Source organism: Leishmania panamensis, assembly GCF_000755165.1.
Source record: "Leishmania panamensis strain MHOM/PA/94/PSC-1 chromosome 25 sequence".
NCBI lineage: Eukaryota > Euglenozoa > Kinetoplastea > Trypanosomatida > Trypanosomatidae > Leishmania > Leishmania panamensis.
This window is the reverse complement of record NC_025871.1, coordinates 120,704-138,654: the sequence shown is the minus strand read 5'-3', so window position 1 is coordinate 138,654 and position 17,951 is coordinate 120,704. Positions and strand designations below refer to the sequence as shown.

The window sequence follows — 17,951 nt, the reverse complement described above, 5'->3', positions numbered from 1 at the left end:
CCCCCCCCCCTCCCCTTCCCCCTACCGAGTCTCTTATTCTTTTTTTTTTTAAGAGCGCGGCACAAGGGCTTTTTACTGGCAATCGCTAGAGGAGAGTCACGTGCTGTTCAAGTATGCACTCCGTAGCGAAGCGCAAGGAGCAGGCGGTTGTCGTGGCTGTGGGGCCGGCGCCACAGATGCGCATGTGCACGGATGTACTGACAGATGTACAGGATGAGCCAGTCATGACGGAGGAGGAGCTGCGGGCGTGGTCCGAGTTCGACCGCAGTCGGCCCACATCCCCGTCGCCAGTTGTCAGGAACGGGAACTGGCAGTTGCCCAAGCGGTACCAGGGCGTGTTTCAAGAGCGCTACATCCTCATGATCCTGGCTCTCACTTTGCTTCTCTTCATTGCCTCTACATATCAGATGGACACGAAGACAGAGCTGGAGGAGATCAAGCGCACGTACGGCATCGATGACGCTATAAAGTTGCCGACGAAACGCACTGGACACCGCAACACAATGATGTAGTGGGGTGCATTGAACAGGTGCATGCGTGGTTGTGTGTAGAGACTTGAGCGGGTGCTCGTGTCTGACTCTCTGCGCTGATGATCGTAGGCGAGTTTTCATGCTGTGGTTTGGTCATTGTTTGCTTCATCTCTTGTCATCTTTTTTTCTCCCTTTGTCATGGACGCGCGCGCTGCCCACCGGCCTCTTCTGTCGCGACACCACCGCTGATAGTCAGCCCTGTCCCACCCCTTCTTCCTCCCCTGTAGTTTTCCGCGTACTTTAGTTTGCTCTAGCACCGTAAAGCAGGTGCAGGAGGTTATGCGTCTCTTGATTAGGTGTGTGTGTGTGTGTGTATGTGTGTGCGTTTCATCAAGACAGCGGAGCAGACCATCAAAAAAAAACGAAAGAGTCATAAGTTCAATCGACAAACTGGGCACCTCGTGCAACGCCCGTGGTTAAGAGTGCGAGGAAGCAACTGCGCTCGCCTGTGTGCGTGCGTGTCTTGATGTCGTATATATATATATATATTTCCCTCGATGCATTCACATGCCACATGCGGTTCCTATTTGTACGTCTCCTCTGTGTGCGATGCGGGTGGTCTACTTTCGACCGCTTCGACCCTTTTTCGTGTTACTTGTGCCGTCCACGCAATGACTTACCCCCCCCCCCCCCCCCACACACACACGTATATATATATATATGTAGGCACCCAGGTCCCACCATTCCCATCGTACTGGCAGCCTGACCTCAGCATCAGTGTTTTCCACCTCGCACCGTACTGGAAGCTCTCTTCTCTGTGGTGTCTCTGCTGATTCCTACACGGGCACCTTGAGCGCCTTTATTTTTCCCTTGTGTGGATGTGTGTGTGCTTCACTGTACTCCTCATTTTCACCTAGTCGCTTGCCGGCGATGGAGAGGCAACCGTACGCCCCTTTCAACGGGGGCGAAATGCAGCGGCAGGAGCGCGAGTGCCACCTGCGCCAGTGGCAGCACCGTTGCGTCGCGCGCTTCGTGATTCGGCTCTCGATTTGGCTGCTTGGTGCACGCCTCCTATCTGGATGCCACCCGCACGCCTTGGGAGCTTATCTGGTGCTGTCCATGGCGCTCATGGCGTGGGTCTTGCTGGGTGCATCAGACGAGCAAGATGACCACCTGGAGAAGGAGGCATTCCCTCCCACGAGCAATTATGACGCGCGAACCCACGGCGAGGACGGCAGTGTTGCGCTACGTCGTGCCGGCCGTCACGTTCGACAGTCACCGGCGCTCACGCGCGCATCGGTTTGTGCGGCGGCAGCGAAGGAAGGCGTGACCTCGCCTAGTAAACCGCTCTTCACCGGCATCTTAACCCCTTCACAACAGCGTGCCTTGGTGCTGGAGCTCAAGGAGCTTCGGACGAATGGCGCGACACGCTGTGCCATGGACGTTGCCTTCCGGCGGCGATTAGTGGAGACGGAGCTGGGGGAGACCGCCATCTGTATGTGCGGAAGCGGCGAGGCGTTTGGGTCCTGCTGCGCACCCGTGAAGGATTTTCTGCTTCACGTGCTGAACTTGGCATGAAGACGTTGTGGTCTCCCAAGTGTGCGTATCACCGAGTGGTGTGTGCGTGTTACACCATAGCGACGAGGGGTGAAGTTCACACGGCTGCTCTGACGGACAGACAGCCCTGAAGGGCCAACATGGCAAACACAAGCGATTGCAATGACGGCAATGCCACATACGCGCCCAACAAGGGCGCAAGCTCACCAGGGGGAGAAGAGAGCGCAGGACGAGGTACTGCGGGCTTCGCTGCACTTGGACCTCCAAGTGGCGTGCCGCTCGTATTTCTCTCTTGTCCTTCCCCTAATGACGGGGGGAGGGGTGGCACACCTAAGTGCATGACGGTATCTCAGGGCTCAGTGCCTCTCACTCTGTGTGTGCGGAGAGGCCAAGCAGCCCCCTACCGCCTATCCCTGCCGTTGCCGAGCTACCTCTGGTAGAGGCAGAGCCAGGCACCGACGGCATAGCAAGGTTGCATCAATGTATCACTACGGATGTCGGCGGTCATGTCCTGGGTGGCGCTGTACCGGAGCGACCCGCGACAGTGAGCATGTTTCTACCATTCATATGATTGGGCAAAGCGTCAGGGTGACTCGAATGTATCTCACCTTATCCGCGCTGCTCAGTGCTGAGGAGGAGTCCGTGTGTTACCCTGAGAGATGCATTGGATGGAGACCGGCATAGCGGGAGCGGCCGTGAGGCGACCTGCGAGGCTGGAGGTGGGTGGGTAGAGTTGGAAGCTGTGGCCGCGCTGAACGACGCGACTTCGTCCAGCGTGGCCGCTGCGCCATCTCTGATGTGCATCGTGGATGCAGACGCGTAGAGCTGGAGAGAAGTATGTCCCCCCCTTTTTCTCCCCATGCCCAGACGCTCTGCCTGGAACCGTATCTCTGCCTCTGTCTTCTCTTCCCATGTCGCCCATTCGCCGCTATCCGAAACACGTGCACCTCCCCCCCCTCCACACACACCCACACACCCACCCACACCCACAAGGAAGCGTCAGCCTGTCGTCTGACCACTTTTTACCCTCTTTCCCACTTGAGAGATGCTGACGCGCTCTTTGGTATGCCGCACGTCGTTGCAGAGCCGTCGCCGGTGGGAGCAGCGCATTGTGTCAGTGCTCTCCGAGAGCAAAGAGGAGGCTGTCGACGCGGTGGCTAAGCGCTTCCAGCGAGTCTACAAGGAGCGCCGCTACACGCCAGTGGAGGAAGTGTTCCCACCCCTCGCTGCTGCAACTGGTGCCGCGGCTGCGCCTGGACCGAACTCTTCTATTGCGAAAGCCGGTATCGACTCGGTGCAGCAGCCCGCTAACCCACTCGTGCTGCGTGCTGCCTTTCTCGGGCCACAGAACGCAGGAAAGACATCCCTTGTTAATTCTTTGGTGCTCAGTAACGTTGGCGCTGTCAGCAACCGCTACGGCAGCACCAAGGACTGGACGAAGGCCGTGGCCACAGTGCACGACACACAGTTGCTTCTCCTCGACACACCAGGGATTGTGCCGCGTGATACGCAGCGCACTCGGCGTAAGTTTGCGTCGGGCACGGCAAAGGCATACGACGCTCTCTTCGTGGCGGACCTCGTTGTCCTGGCCCTCCCAGTGGGGGTGGGCTTCGTGGAGAAGGAGCACAAGGTGGTCGCTAGGGAGGTGGTACGTCGCGCTGCTGGGCGCGAGCTACCCGTGGTGATTGCGATGACGATGATGGACAAGGTTCAGACGCCACGCCATCGCGAGTTGTACTTTGCCATGCGCACTGACCTTGAGTCTCTCGGGTTGCCGACTGCCGCGACCCACGAGGTAAGCGTCAAGGGCGGCAGTGGACTAGTTGAACTGAAGGACTGTCTCTGCCAGTACGCAAGGCCAGGGGCGTGGGAGCACTACCGCCGCGAGACGACCGATTTGAATCTCCCGCAGCGTGTGGCGGAGCTGCTGCGGCAGACCTTTATGGAACTGCTCCCACACGAGATTCCGCACTGCATGCGGCACCGTGTGCTGGGCTGGACGCGCAAGGAGTCGGGCACGACGGAGGTGGTAGTAGAGGTATTCTTCGATCGCCCTGCGTACATGTTCACCTTTTATGGCCGGTTGGAGGCCATCTGTCTACGGGCGCAGCAGGTGACGCAGCGCGAGTTGGCGCCGGAGCGATTCCGCTTTGTTTTCCAGGCCTTCATCGCCCCAGGCGGACTCTCCAACGCGTAAGGTGTGGTTGTGCGCGGCATGCATAGGGGGCGCAGGTGGGACGTTTTCTTCACAGTTTGTAAACGGTTCTGGCAAGGGACGTGCGCTTGTGTGTTGGTGGACCCTGGTTGGCCATGTGACCACACGGCATCCACTCTATATTCTCTAGGCACCAGTCAGTCAGTGCAGAGAGGTGAACTGGACAGATGGGGAAAAGCCACTTAGTAAAGCCGAGGCGAGGGTCTTTGCGGGATAGCACGTACCGGTACTTCTTGCAACGAGAAGTGCTGCAGAGGAGCCTCTGAGGAAGAAGAGGTAGAGTGGGATGGCGTGAGGGGTATCACGGAGTGCAGCGACCGACGTGAGGCGGAGAGAATGAAGGAAGAGTACCCTGGCGTGTGCTGACTCAAACACTGAGTGCGCTCTCTTTCATCTCCGCCCGCACTTCCCCCTTACAATGCACACCCACCTACCCAGCCACTCACACAACCGGGCACAAGGGCCATGTCCTCCTCCCATCTCGTACGGGTGCCCCTCGTCCCAATGTATTTGCACGCTTCACCGTCTTTCTCTTCATCGTGGGCTGGCCTTGCTCATCATCTTCTCCCTCGCGCTCTCTAGGGGGTTTCCGCCCACCGTGTGCCGTTATCGACTCCTTCCTTCTTCACTCTTCACGAAGCCACGGCGAGTACAGACACGGCTCGTTGCATGCCACTCACCAACGGTAGTTTCTAAAGGCACCCCCTTCCTGCGCCTTCCGCCAACCTCCGTGCCGCCTATTCTCTACGCGCTCTCAACGAGTTCCGGATTACAAACTCGCACCCTGCACAGTGGGGCACAAGCTGAGCAGCACCGAAGGCTTCCGCTCTCCCCCCCATAGGCACTTTCTTTGTGCCCTTTCGCTTTCTCGCCGTTCCCTTCTTTTGGCTCTTCTTGGCTCTTCCTGTCGCCGGCGTGCTCTGCCGCCGCGACTAGCACAACCGCCGTCTCCACTGCCTTGTTCTCCTGTGGGTGGCTGTTGCTGCTGCCGTTACTACGCTTTCTCCCCTCTGCTCAGCGATTGTGTTGCTGCTGTTTTTTTCCCTTTCCTCTTTTCCATTGGAAGCGCTGCTGTTTTTGGTGCCTGCGCCGTGTGCACAGCTTTGCTTTTCTTTTCCTGCCTCCACTGAATGTTTGGCCGTTTCCCCATGTCAAGCTGTGCCCATCCCACCTCCGCTCTGTTCGTGGATCGGCAAAATGGTCGCACGACGTGTACCATCTGTGGCGATGTGGTGATGGGCAACCAGTACGAGCTGGATCCCGTCTTCGCCCAGGGTGCTCGACAGCCGACCAGCGCCGGCGGCGGCTTTCGCAGTCTCACTGGCAGCTTCCGCCCCGCCACCTCGTACAAGGGCACCAACACGAGCATGGTCAACACCCACTCCCGCCCCACCATCGACAAGGCCCGCCGCGAGATGCTCAACATCAGCCGTCAGCTCGAGATCAGCGAAGATACGGTGGAGCGTGCCCTCGGCATTTACAAGGTGGCGCTCAACTTGAACGTTGTGTCTGGCACACGGCCGAGCGTGCTGTGTGCCTGCCTCTACGCAGCCTGCCGGCGTGAGCGCACCTCGCACGTCATCTACGATTTCTCTGAGACGAACGGCGAGGACCCGCACACGATCTTGTCCCAGTTGAAGTACATCTGCCATGCCACCCACACGGAGGTGCCCGTAATCGACCCATCGTGCTACGTCCAGAGGTTTGCCGAACAGATGGACCTCGGCCCGCAGACGAAGGACGTGGTTGTGTGTGCTCTCAAGGTGCTTCGGGCGATGCAGGATGACTGGATTAGCTGTGGCAGGCGACCAATGGGGGTCTGCGCTGCTGCTCTGCTTGTGGCTTGCTACGTGTTTGGCATTTCACGCACCCCGGAGCAGGTGTGCGGCATGGTGCGACTCACATCTAATACAATTGGCAAGCGACTGACCGAGTTTGCGGCGACACCAACGGCGCGCTTGGAGAACATAGATGACTATCAGCCGTCGAACGAGACCCTACCGCCAGCTTTCAATGACTCGAGTCGCAAATCGACCGAAGAAGACGTGCACGCCAGTATGCGGGAGCTGTCGGCCATCTTCTACGAGCTTCTCTCGGAGGCGAAGACGTCGCAGCCGGCGACGCCGGAGCGGTGTGACAAGTGGCGCCGCTTCATTATGAAGCACTGCGAACTGGAGGGCATCACGCCGCTGGAGGAGAATTTAGACTTGAACGGGCTGTCGCCGGTGCAGCAGCTGCGTATTTTGGGCCTGCCGTACACGAAGCCTATCCCGCTGAAGGAGGTGGCACGCAGTGTGAAGGAAGAGGAGCACCGCCTTCTTATCAAGCGCGAGGCTTCCCTTCAAACCGGCAGTGACGCGGGCAGCAGCCGGCAGCTGACAGCCACTGGGCTGCTGAACGATCCCAACGTGTCGTCCACAGGCATACCTCTTCATCTGTTACCTGACGATTCTTTGGCGTCCTCGCTTGCGAAGGCGCCGCCGATGGTAGGTTTTGCCGACGACGGAGGCGTACACTCCGCCTTGGCCAGCGCCACTGATGCCGCTGCGCTGGACTCACCGGAGCAGCTGCGCTGGATAGCAAACGAGTACACGCGGCTGTTGAACCACAATGCAGAAGTGATGCACCTGCGCAGCGACTTCGACTTTGCCGACGAGGATGACCTGGACCGGGTTGGCGGCGCGGCGTCTCCTCATGGCAGTCACCCTACGCAGAATCGCTCCTACAACGGTGAGCTCTCGCAGCTCCGCTGCAACAGCCCGCTGCCGGGGACCCCGGGAGAGGAGGATCAGCTCGGCTTCTATGACGACGACGACGAGGGGCTCCGTCTAGCGCTGGAGGACATCCTCTACGACCGCGAACGACGCCACGCCTTGCCGTGGGAGTTCCTCGTGCTGCCGCAGGTCGCAGAGGATGACTGCACGGACATCTTACCATACCTCGTGCTCGACAACGAGGAGCGCCTGCGACGCGAGCGCATCGGCGTCTCCCTCTACGGCGAAAAGTGGAAGCGCGGACGGGCACGAACGGAGGAGGAAATTCAAAAGCTGGAGGAGGCACGAGCCTCGAAGCGGCGCCGACGCAGCGTTATTGCTGAGCCTGCAGTTGACGTACCCTCGGCAATGGAGCGCGCGTTGCGCGGTCGGGGTGCTGGCGCGGTGAATGTTTACCAAATTGATGAGCTGCTCCCTGGTATGCTGGAGGGCCTTGAGGGTGAGCCACACGCGGACTGGGACTGACGACTACGCCGCCACAATGAAGGCGGGGAGGAGTGAGGGGTCGGCACCGCCTTGCTGTCCCCCGTCCTTTCTTCGTAGTTTTCTGTGCGTTTATGCGTTTGCTTGTGCCCGTCCGTATAGCCGGGTAGAGGGCGGTGTCGGCAACGACGGCGCTGCACCCCACCTCTCTGGAGGGGCGGTGCGGCGTGTTTTTGGAGGTCGTTTCCATTAATGCGTAGGGTGAGGGTCGCTCCTTCCCCTCTCGCTCTCTCGACGACGAAGACCACCAATGGTTGGCCTTGGCGGCGCGCACATCGGCTCTAATGAGAGGCTCACGCACACACCCATATAATGACCGAGGGTGGAGTGTGCCGAGGGCGTGCGGGGGGGGCACGACGCACCACCTATCTCTCCGATACGAGGGCTCCCTTTTCCCCTCCTCTGCAGTGTCCTTTTAGTACGGATTGAAGGAGCCGAAAAGCGCTGTCGACGCCCCCTTCAGTACGTGCACTCTGCGTCGTCGCAGCCCTGCACACATGCTCCCTCACTTTAGTTGTACCTGTTCCTCTCCTTATGTCCCCCTCTTTGTCCTCCTCGCTGCGTGAGGTGTGGTGTTACTTTTACTACCGCTCATTACACTCGTCTCTCTCCCACCCTCTCTTATCGAGTCACTCACTGTGTTGGAGGCTTAACACTGGCACTCACGTCAGCCCTTGCCAGTGCTGAAGATCTTGTGTCACTCATCTCAACCTCCACTGTCGCCACTGCTCTGCAGACTAAGCTCTCTCGAGTTCTGGCTTGGTGAGTTACACCTTGGTGGGGTCTGCTGGTGTGTGTGGGTGTGTGTGTTGCGCTTCTCTGTAGCGCCTGTGCGTGTGCGCACGCCCTCTTTCCCCCCTCTTTCTCACGTCCGTAGTAAATGGAGGGGAAAAACTGCTTCCGCACGCGATGGACGCAGGAGCCGATCTTCAGTGGCGGCGCGCTGGCCTCTTTGGCACTTCCAGTGCCAAGCCCCGCTACGTCGTCGACACTTTTCAGGTCGGGCGCTGTGGAGGAGTGCCTCGTGATGGCGTGCGGCGACACCGTGAACGTTGTGCGTACGGCGAGCGGCGAGGTGTTGTGCAGGTACACGTTGCCCGTAGAGGACGTGATTCTTCACATTGACGCCGTTACAGTGCACGAGTCTGCGGGCGACGACAACGAAGACGCCGCTGCCGCAGAGGACGGATTCGCGCAGGTTAAGAACAACGCCGGCGCAGCGAACAGGTCGACCACGACAAGTGAGTCGTCCAGGAAGAAGGTGAGGGCTGGGAAGACAGCCAAGCTGGAGGAGGAGGACGCGAGGCATGTTATGCAAGCGGAGAAGAGGGGAGCAGTGGCATCCGCGAGGGCGCCTTCGCGCGGCGCTTCCACCTCTCACGACGAGAGGGAACTCGCTGCGCCACCTGGCAGCTACGTTGCGGTTGGCACGCGTTCTCTGCAGGTCTACGTACTTCGCGTCGACTCTCGAGTTGAGTTGCCCATCTTGCCCTCGCTCTCTCTTTCAGCGGAACACGGCGCTGTTGCCGAGGCCGCTTCCGAGGAGGGCAGCGCTGCGGAGGCGGAGGGTGCGAAGGGGGATGTAGTACGCGCAGAAACCGCTACGGAGGTCCTCGTGCAGTACTCGATCAAGTTGGAGCGGAACTGGACGGCAGCGCAGCACGCCATCTCGGTCGTGCACTTCTCCCAGAGTGGGGTCTACCTTATCTCAGGTGCCACGGATGGCACTGTGAAGGTGTGGAACGTCTTTCACCATCACCTCACCCACAACTTGGTGTGTGCCCACAACTCGCTCGTGCAGAGCGTCTGCCTCGACCCCAGCGAGGCCTACCTCGCCGTCGGCTCCTTCGAGGGGCACGTCACTGTTTTCGACTTTGTCGCGAAGCGGATGGTAGCGGAAGGGCGGCCCCACGTACAGGCGGTCGAGTCCATGACCTTCAATGACGCGCTCACACACGTCTATTCCATCGCCAGAGATCGCCGTCTCGCTCTCAACAAGATGATGTGTAGCGAGGGACACAAGTCGACGGGGCTGAAGGAGGTGCGTGCGATTGTGGTGAAGGAGCACGTGTCGAGCGCCACCTTCGAGAGCGCCGAGATGCTTCACGTTGGTGCGATGGACGGCGTGGTCACCACCTACCGCGTTAGTGAGAGCGAGGCCATACAGGTTGTGCGTCGGCTTCCAAAGGCGCCGGCCGCGGATGCCGAGGACAGCGCCGAGGAGGCGTTTGTGCGCTCTCTCCTGGTGGCGGGCAAGCCAAAGGGCACGGGCATGCGCTGGTTACATGGCTTTGTTGTGCACGACACGCTGCCCGCGTCGGAAACCTCCTCGCTGTATGTTGGTGACGCGGGGTTTAACATTCAGTTCCTCGCTCCCGCCACAGCGGAGCGCAGTCAGTACGAGGTCATTCGCACCATCGTTGGCTTCCTGGATCAGTTGCTCGACGTGAAGCTGTTCCCCGAGGCCTCACCGCTGCACCGCGCTGTAGTGACCAATAGCAAGGATGTGCGCCTGTACGCCTCGGACGGGTGCGTCTCCTCGAAGACGCTGCGCGGCCACAGCGACGTAGTGCTCTGCTGCGCCGTTAGCAGTAACGGGGCGTGGATCGCCACCGGAGCCAAGGACAAGGAGGTGCGCGTGTGGTCGAGCGAGGGATGTGAGACCATTTTGCGCGGCGTTGGCGGGCACGCAGCGGAGGTGACGTCGCTCTCCTTCAATGGGCGGCAGACGGACACCTACATGCTGCTCTTCTCGGTCTCCAGCGACGAGAATCTGCGCATGTGGGACGTCGGTGTTCCCTTGGCGGACCGTGCGCTGGCAGAGCGGCCACGGTCACGAGTGGTGGAGATAAAGCACAGGAGTGGCGTGAATGCGGCCCACACCGGCCCCATCTACACCGTGGCTGTTGCGCCCAACGACCAGTACGTGGCGACAGGCGGCAAGGATAAATCGGTGAATGTGTGGAACATAACGGGCAAGAAAATCTACCGCGAGGCCTCCTTGAAGGGGCACCGGCGCGGCATCTCGTCCCTCGCCTTCTCGCCGGTCGATCGCGTTCTGGCATCGGCCTCGAATGACGGGTCGGTGCGACTGTGGTCGCTCGTGTCGCTGACGTGCCTGAAGGCAATGCAGGTAGACCGCACGTCGGTGCTGCAGCTGAGCTTCTTCAACAACGGAACGCAGATCGTGACGGGCAACGCAGAGGGCGTGCTGCGTGTGTGGGCTATCGCGTCCTCGGAGTCGGTCTGGTCGGCGGAGGCGCACACGGAGAAGATATGGGCATTGGCAGTCGAGGAGCGCGCCGCATTGGGCGAGACGATCTTCTACTCCGGCGCCGCCGACGGCGTTTTGATTGCGACGGAGGACTACACCGCCGAGGAGGTGACCCGCGTCAAGGAGGACCGGCACAACATGATCCAACAGGAGCAGGCGCTTGCCAACGCTCTTCGCAAGGGGGAGTTCTCAGAGGCATTTATGCTGGCTCTGCGACTGAGTCACCCGCGCCATCTCCGCCAGGTGCTGGTGCGTTGGTGTGCCAAGGACGCGCGGCAATGCGAGAACGCGCTTCGTGGGGAGCTTCTGCCCGCCCTTGACGCGGAGCAGATGACTCGGCTGCTGCAGTACACGCGAGAATGGATCACGAACAGCCGCCACTGCATGGTCGCTACTCTGGTGCTCTACACACTCATTTCCTCACGCCACTTTGAGGCCGTCGCGCAGGTGCCGTCGATGTCGTCACTGATCGAGCCGCTGCTCGCCCACACGCGCAAGCACAGCCAACGCCAGCACGACCTGCTTCGACGGACGTACTACATTGACTATGTCATCCGCGGTCTTGTCCCGAACGTGCTGACGTCGCTGCCTCCGTTCGTGCATCACGATGACAGCCAAAAGGAGAAGCCGCCACTCGCCAAGCGAGTGCGCGCCGAGTGAGCGCAGGGAAGGGTGTAGGTGTAGGAAAGGGGTATGGAGAGGAGGATAGTGCTGCTCTCTATCTGCGTCTCGCATGTTGCACTGCCATTTTGTGGCTCGGCTTGCTGCCACACTCTCTACCTTCTCCCGCTTGCTTCCCTTTCTCCTTGACGCATCATCAGCCATGCATGCGTTTGTCTGTGTGTATGTGCCTGTATCCTGCGTAGTCAGAAGTGGATGGCATACATGCATGTGTGTGCATGTGGCTTTACCTCCGTGTAGTTGTGGTGGATGAGTACGCAACGGATAACTAAGTGAGGTGACGACTGTGTAATGGACTGCTTTTCTCGTCCTTTCTCTGCAAGTGCATCTCTGCTGCGCGGGTGTCGACGTGTGCTGAGGGAGCGGGTGGGACATGCGCATCTTCGCACAGCTAAGGTCGCTTCTCTGCGCTTACGTGTGTTTACGCGGAGACAGGCAGAGAGAGAGGGCGAACGAGAAGGAACGGCGTGTTGGCAAAGAGGCGCGCGTATAATCGCATCGGATGGCTAAGGAGGCACATTGTAATTCAGCAAGCGGCACCAAAGCGCCATTAAGGCAGCGCAAAGCGACCCAGTGGGAAAGGGGGGCTCCACCGGCTGTGCACTTCTGCGTTCGCGTTGTATCTCGACATTGTGCCTGCGTTCGAGGTGCCATTTCGTCCAAGTAGCTGCACCCATCCACACCCATACTCGCATACCCGCAAACGCCGGGTCACCGCCCTGTCAAGAGCGGTGTCTCCTCTGTCATTGATGGCGGTGCGTGCGTGCGTGGTCATCGTGGCCGTGCCGATTTTAGAGGATGCGTCGCGCACGGATCTCTTTTTCTCACCTCCTTCATGCTGACCCATTTTTCTGTACTTCGCTCCCTCTCCATCTTCTGCGTTATTTTGATGATGGGCTCTGCTACCACGATAGCCGGTGCGGGCAGGTGCATGCACGAGTTGACACCCATCCACACACACACAGTGTGACGCCAATAATTGCCCGCTGCGGAGAACGCTTAGTGGGCTTCCCAGGGTGCGATAGACGCCCCTCTTTCTGCGCCTTGCCTCACCGCCTCGCCGAAGAGGACCCAGAGAAGGAGGAAGGGCACCGGCGAGTAGAGGCGAGCAAGTCGCGGCTTCTGTTTTTTTCTCTCCCTCTCCTCCTCTCGACCGCTCTCTACATCCACTCGCTGGCATGCTTACCTAGTAGACGAAAGAATCAATCAGCTGTTGCGCTGTACATCTCACGCCTTTCCAGCTTCCTCCTCCTCGCCTTAATTTTGTCGCTTGCGAACACACGAGTGGGCGTCTCTCTCTCTTTCTCTGTCATCCTCTTCTAGTGCCATAGACTGTGTACCTCTGCTTAGCGTCTGGTGCAGTGGGGCCGCCTGCCTTCCTTCTGTGGGCGTTTCTCATTTCTTCTTACCACGTCGGCCGCCAACAGACACATTCACCCTACACGAGAGTAAATGAGCAGCGAGGGTGTCAACTCCCTAGCGCAGCGCGTGCTGTCCTTGGAAGACATTATTCGACAGCAGGAGCAAACAATCAGCGCGGTACTGCAGCGGCTGCGTGATGTGGAGCAGTACGCAGCCGCCGAGTCGCGCAGCCGCGAGCAGGCGCAGCAGCTGCTGCAAGCGGCCTTCGGCAATCATAACGGCAGCACTGCCGAGACGCTCAATCGAATGCAGGCACTTCTGCAAAGCCACAACGATCGCCTTAGTACGCTGCAGGCGGAGGTCCAAGGGCAGGGCGCGGCGTTACGCGGCACCAACGACAAGCACGATGTGGCGTTCCGCGAAATGGAGAAGCGCCTCCAGGCAGACCTCAGTGGGGCGCATCAGCGCGCGCAAACCGGCGAGACTGCGTCTGCTGAGGCGATGCGCGCCCTTCAAGCGCAGCTGCAAAGCATGGCGAACGTGACGCAGGCCGTCGAGACTCGCAACCATGATGATTTAGTGGCGCTGCAGCAGCAAATCAGCGCTGAGCTGGCCATGCAGCGCCAGCGATGCGACAACTTAGAGAGCGCCATACGCGATGCACTGCGCGATGTGCACGGGTCCCTCTCCGGAGATGTGCGGAGCGCCGGTGCTCAGCAGCGCAGTGATCTGGAGGCTGCGGTGCAGCGCATTAACCAGGAGCTTGAGGCCCTCAGTCAGCGTACGCGCATTGATATGAATCAGCTACACAGCACTGAGCAGACTGACGTCAGCGATCTGCGGCGCCGCATCGGCGATCTGGAGTACGGCGTACGCGAGGCGGTTCAGGCTGCCACGAACGGACTCGCGCACGAGGTGGCGCAGGTGGCGCAGCACAGTCAGATGCAGGACAAGCGGCAGGAAACCGCGCACCAGGCAATCCTGCAAGAGCTTGCGAAGCACGACACTCAACTGGAGACTGTGGACCTGAACTGGCGGGCGAGTGTCACTGACCTCGGGGCAAAGATGCGCGAGGATGTGGCTGCCGCGCAGCAGCGGTCTGTCGCGGGGGATCAGGCGTTGCAGTCACAGGTTGGCGCCTTACAGGATCGTCTCGTTGAAATGGCGAATAAGCTCCGCGGTGATCTTACGGCGCTAGCGACCTCCATGCAGGAGAATTGTGTGAGGCCACTTCAGGAGGCGCACCACACACTAAGCGTCCAGGGGCAGCGTATGAGCCGCATCGCTGATGATTACGCCTCCATGCAGGACTATGTAACGACGTTCGCTGCACACGTAGACGAGGACGTGGGTCAGTCAAAGCAAATTATGGAGGCGGCGGTGCGAGCCGCACACTCTGACCTACTGGAGCGCATCAACTTGATCTCAATGCCTAACACGTTGCACCAAGACTCGGACATGCGCGCCGAGGTGAATCGCAGTTTGGCAAAGCTCTGGGAGGACGCCAAGGGCGTTTTTCTGACGCAGCGCAGCCTGGATGATATCCAGACGCAGCTGATGACCTTGGAAAGCGCCGTGCGAGTGGAGCTCTGCGCACTGGCAGAGCGGCTCAACGAAGTTTGGCGTACCGTCGACAAACACCGCATTGGGGAGCTTCGCGCGGCGCAGCAGCCAATCACGCCAGCTGCAGTGACCGGAATGGCGCCTGAGCAAAGCTCCTCTCATCATTTTGCCGCTGCCAGCGCCGCCATCTCCACTGTGACAACCCCTGTCGCCAGCTCCTTCACGCGAACCCACCGGAATCAAGTCTCAGCTGTGCTGACGAAGGCTTCCAAGTCGACTGCAGAGCTGCCTACGACTGGAGCAACCGCCACCACTGCGGCGCCGTGGTCGTCCAAGGCAGCGAGGACGTCGGGCGCCAGCTCTGTCACAGCGAAGGCGGAGGAAATCTACAAGGACAGCGATGAGCAGAATGAGCGTCTGCGGCAACATGAGGAGGACATCAAAGCACTGTGGGCCTCCCTGCAGCGACTGCACACTGCGCAAACGCCGGAGCTCAGCAAACCCGCGAGTTCAACTCAGTGGAACAACGTATCAACAATACACCCTCCAACGGCGGCTGGCGCCGAGGTCGACAGAGCGTCCATCGAAGCCCAGTCGGCTGCGCGAGAGGCAGCAGAGAGTGCCAAGGCTGCCGAGTCGGCCCAGGACGAATGTGTGCGCGCCGCCAACGAGCTGCGGCTTGCTGTGCAGCGGGTCAGTGTGCTCGAAGAGTCGCTGAAGATGCAGCTGACAGAGGCGAAGGTCATGCTATCAGCTGCAACGCCTAAGCAGCAAGCGCAACCTCCGCAGCCTCTACCAAGGAAGACCGACAAGCCCCCGGCAGCGTCCTTTGCGGCGAAGACTACGCCACCCTATTCGTCGCCCCCCAAGCAGCTTGTCGCCAAAGGGGAAGAGGAGACTGCAAAAGGGGAAGCGGCGAAAGATGCGAAAGGGGAAGAGGAGACCGCCAAAGGGGAAGAGGAGACCGCCAAAGGGGAAGCGGAGACCGCCAAAGGGGAAGAGAAGACCGCCAAAGGGGAAGCAGCGAAAGATGTGAAAACAGGTGTTAGCGGCGCCCCCGCGTCCATCACGCCACGCTCAGCGAACAGGCCGACGGCTCACACTCGCCTCTCTGCGGAGGCTCTCGCAACACCTGCAGATGATCTCGTCGAGGTTCCTGGGATGCTGACCGGTGAGGTGTTTATTGTGCGTAAGGACAAGATAGACGCTACGTCGTCGGCCTCGGTGCGGAGGCGACCAGCGACCGCAGGCACTGCCACCTTCCTGCCAAGGCCCATGGCCTCGTCGGGCGCGCTCGTGAGGCCGACTTTGGGAGATAACGTCGTGCCGGAGCCTTCATCTCATCGTGGTTCCTCGTCCGAGGTGCTGCTGCCCACTCATCAGTTCGTGCGTAAGCGCGAATACAGCAACTTTAAGGACTTCACCAAGCGAGAGATTGACACAATTTGGGTCGAACTGCTGAGCATGCGTCGTACCCACGGTCTGTCGAAGGAGGAGGTGTTGCTTTACATCAGCCAGAGCAAGGAGCAGATACTGGGCACTGTGCTCAATATTGTGCAGCAGCAGGAGAAGGAGGTACTTGGGATACTGGGTAATATTAAGACCCAACTCACCGAGCTCGATCGCAACCCTGACGCAGTGCGTGAGATACGAGTGTTTCCTGTCGATAGCGGCCAGAACCTGGAAAACTTCGTGCGCTCCCTCTCGGGCTACCTGAAGGCGGTGCCAGTCGCAGCTCAGGCGGAGCCTCTATCATCTGCAGCCACCGCTGCTGGACAGCCGCAGAGTGGGGTGCGAAAAGGGGTGTCACGACCAGCTACCAACAGACCTGCCGCAAGGCGCACAGGAGCATCTACCACGGCAACTACAACGCCGCTTGGGCAGTCGCTGCACCCTACAGAGCGCGGCAATGAAAGTGGAGCGTGCACGTCGCACTCGAGCGCATGCTCTTCCTTGCCTGTGCAGCCGCAGCTCATTTCCCCAATGGTGAAGCGGCGCGCTAGCCAACCCACTCTCAGGCCCGAGTTGCAGGAGGCGGTGTGTGTAAGCCTTGAAGTGAGCTCACCAAAGTCTGACAGCTCCTCTCAGCGCAAACCTTCGCACTGCCCGGCTCCGAAGCACAACTTCTCAGCAAGTCAGCAGCATGCGCGGCAGTACGCCACGGACGCCGTTGTGCATCCGCAATCTGCTCGCCCGGCGAGGCGCTTGTCCGAGCCGGAATGCGTCGTCGCGCAGCACCAGCTTGCTAGTATATCTTCAACGACAGTACAGGTGTCCCAGGCAAAGTCCTCACCTCTATCATCAGAGCATGCTTCGGTAGGGCGTCAGCTGCTTCTTGGCAGCCGTCTTGCTGCCGCTTCCGCCGGTCTCGGCCCCTCGGGCGGTAGTGACCCCTGCTGCTACGCTTCCCCACAATCGGATCACACGGCGCCGCCGCCGGACCAGCTATCGAGCCCAAGCAGCTCGGCTGTCCGTGGTTGTACTGGCGGCGACCTGAAGTGCTTCTTGAAAGAATCCAAGTCCCCACGCAACTCCACGGGGAGCTCTTTTCACCTCAACCCACTGCAGGGAATTGTAGGCAGCCGTTTCCCGTCTCCTACTGTGCCGGGTGTGCGTCGTGCGGCAACCGCGACAGGGGTGCTTGCTACGGCGACGCCTTCACGGTCCGTAGACAGTGAGTCCCAGCTCCTTGAAGCTGATCAGCGACAGCCATACACGCGTCTGCCTCGGTGTCCACTTCGTGGACACTCGCTATCTTTGCTCACGACTTCTCAGGCGGAGGCGCCAGATGCACCGCTGCCGAAGGACACGTCGTTTGAGAAGTACGAGTCCGTCACCATTTGCCAGGAAAGCGAGACTTCCTACCAGTCAGTAGGGAGCATGCGGCCGTTACGCAGCGGCGTGCAGCATCGGTCTGTGGACTCTATGGATGGCACTTCCGCTCGAGGCGGTATTTCAGCTGCGTGTGTCAGAGAGCCAAGGCACCTCTACGAGCGGCAGACCCCGATGCCGGGGCAGTACCGTTCACTGTCGGCTCAGTTTCCTACGCCGATGGCGCAACCGCACCCGCGCGGCTACAGCCCGGCGAGAGACGGCAGCAGCACTTCGGTGTCGATAGACACGAACCCGCCGCGTCGCCCGGCACAGGTCCACACAACGGCCGTCAGCGGGACTATTCGTCTAGGGCCCTATAGGAAGCCGCCTGGTGACGACACAAACAACCTCACCATAGCTTCGCGCACTTCGATATCCTCGTGCATCGACCATACCCCGCATGTGAATGTCTCTGGCGGGCGCAACGATGACAGGAGCACGCGCAGCATGCACAGTGCTTTGCAGTCGCTTGACTGCTCGACTCCAAACCAGCCCCATTCCTCGGCGACGATGCCCTCGAATGTGGTGCCTGTGCGTGTCCTCGACAACCCGGTGAACCGGTCTGACGACTCAAGCAGCCTGGACCGCTCCTTGGTGATTGTGCACCCGTACAACAAGCCGTGAGAAAAGGGGCCTCAAGGCGCAGCGTTCGGTGCGCTTTGGTGTTGTCGCAAGGAAGGGGGTGATGGTTCGGCATG

At 60.0% G+C, this 17,951-nt stretch overlaps 5 protein-coding genes across 5 annotated transcripts, besides 1 other annotated feature; all 5 read left to right on the top strand.

Moving 5' to 3' along the window:
• Positions 1-113: 113 nt before the first annotated feature.
• Positions 114-512, top strand: LPMP_250470 (hypothetical protein; the record flags this gene model as incomplete). Its single annotated transcript, XM_010701317.1, has 1 exon — positions 114-512. One exon carries the CDS (start codon positions 114-116, stop codon positions 510-512), a length of 399 nt encoding a protein of 132 aa, XP_010699619.1.
• Positions 513-2,328: 1,816 nt separating this feature from the next.
• Positions 2,329-2,780: a repeat region.
• Positions 2,781-3,072: 292 nt separating this feature from the next.
• Positions 3,073-4,224, top strand: LPMP_250460 (hypothetical protein; the record flags this gene model as incomplete). The annotated part of the gene is made up of 1 exon (XM_010701316.1): positions 3,073-4,224. The coding sequence occupies one exon, from the start codon at positions 3,073-3,075 to the stop codon at positions 4,222-4,224; it is 1,152 nt and encodes a 383-aa protein (XP_010699618.1).
• Positions 4,225-5,372: 1,148 nt separating this feature from the next.
• LPMP_250450 (transcription factor, putative) lies at positions 5,373-7,481 on the top strand (the record flags this gene model as incomplete). Its single annotated transcript, XM_010701315.1, has 1 exon — positions 5,373-7,481. One exon carries the CDS (start codon positions 5,373-5,375, stop codon positions 7,479-7,481), a length of 2,109 nt encoding a protein of 702 aa, XP_010699617.1.
• An 898-nt stretch (positions 7,482-8,379) lies between these two features.
• LPMP_250440 (hypothetical protein) lies at positions 8,380-11,433 on the top strand (the record flags this gene model as incomplete). The annotated part of the gene is made up of 1 exon (XM_010701314.1): positions 8,380-11,433. The coding sequence occupies one exon, from the start codon at positions 8,380-8,382 to the stop codon at positions 11,431-11,433; it is 3,054 nt and encodes a 1,017-aa protein (XP_010699616.1).
• Positions 11,434-12,906: 1,473 nt separating this feature from the next.
• On the top strand, positions 12,907-17,877 carry LPMP_250430 (hypothetical protein; the record flags this gene model as incomplete). The annotated part of the gene is made up of 1 exon (XM_010701313.1): positions 12,907-17,877. One exon carries the CDS (start codon positions 12,907-12,909, stop codon positions 17,875-17,877), a length of 4,971 nt encoding a protein of 1,656 aa, XP_010699615.1.
• Positions 17,878-17,951: the final 74 nt, after the last annotated feature.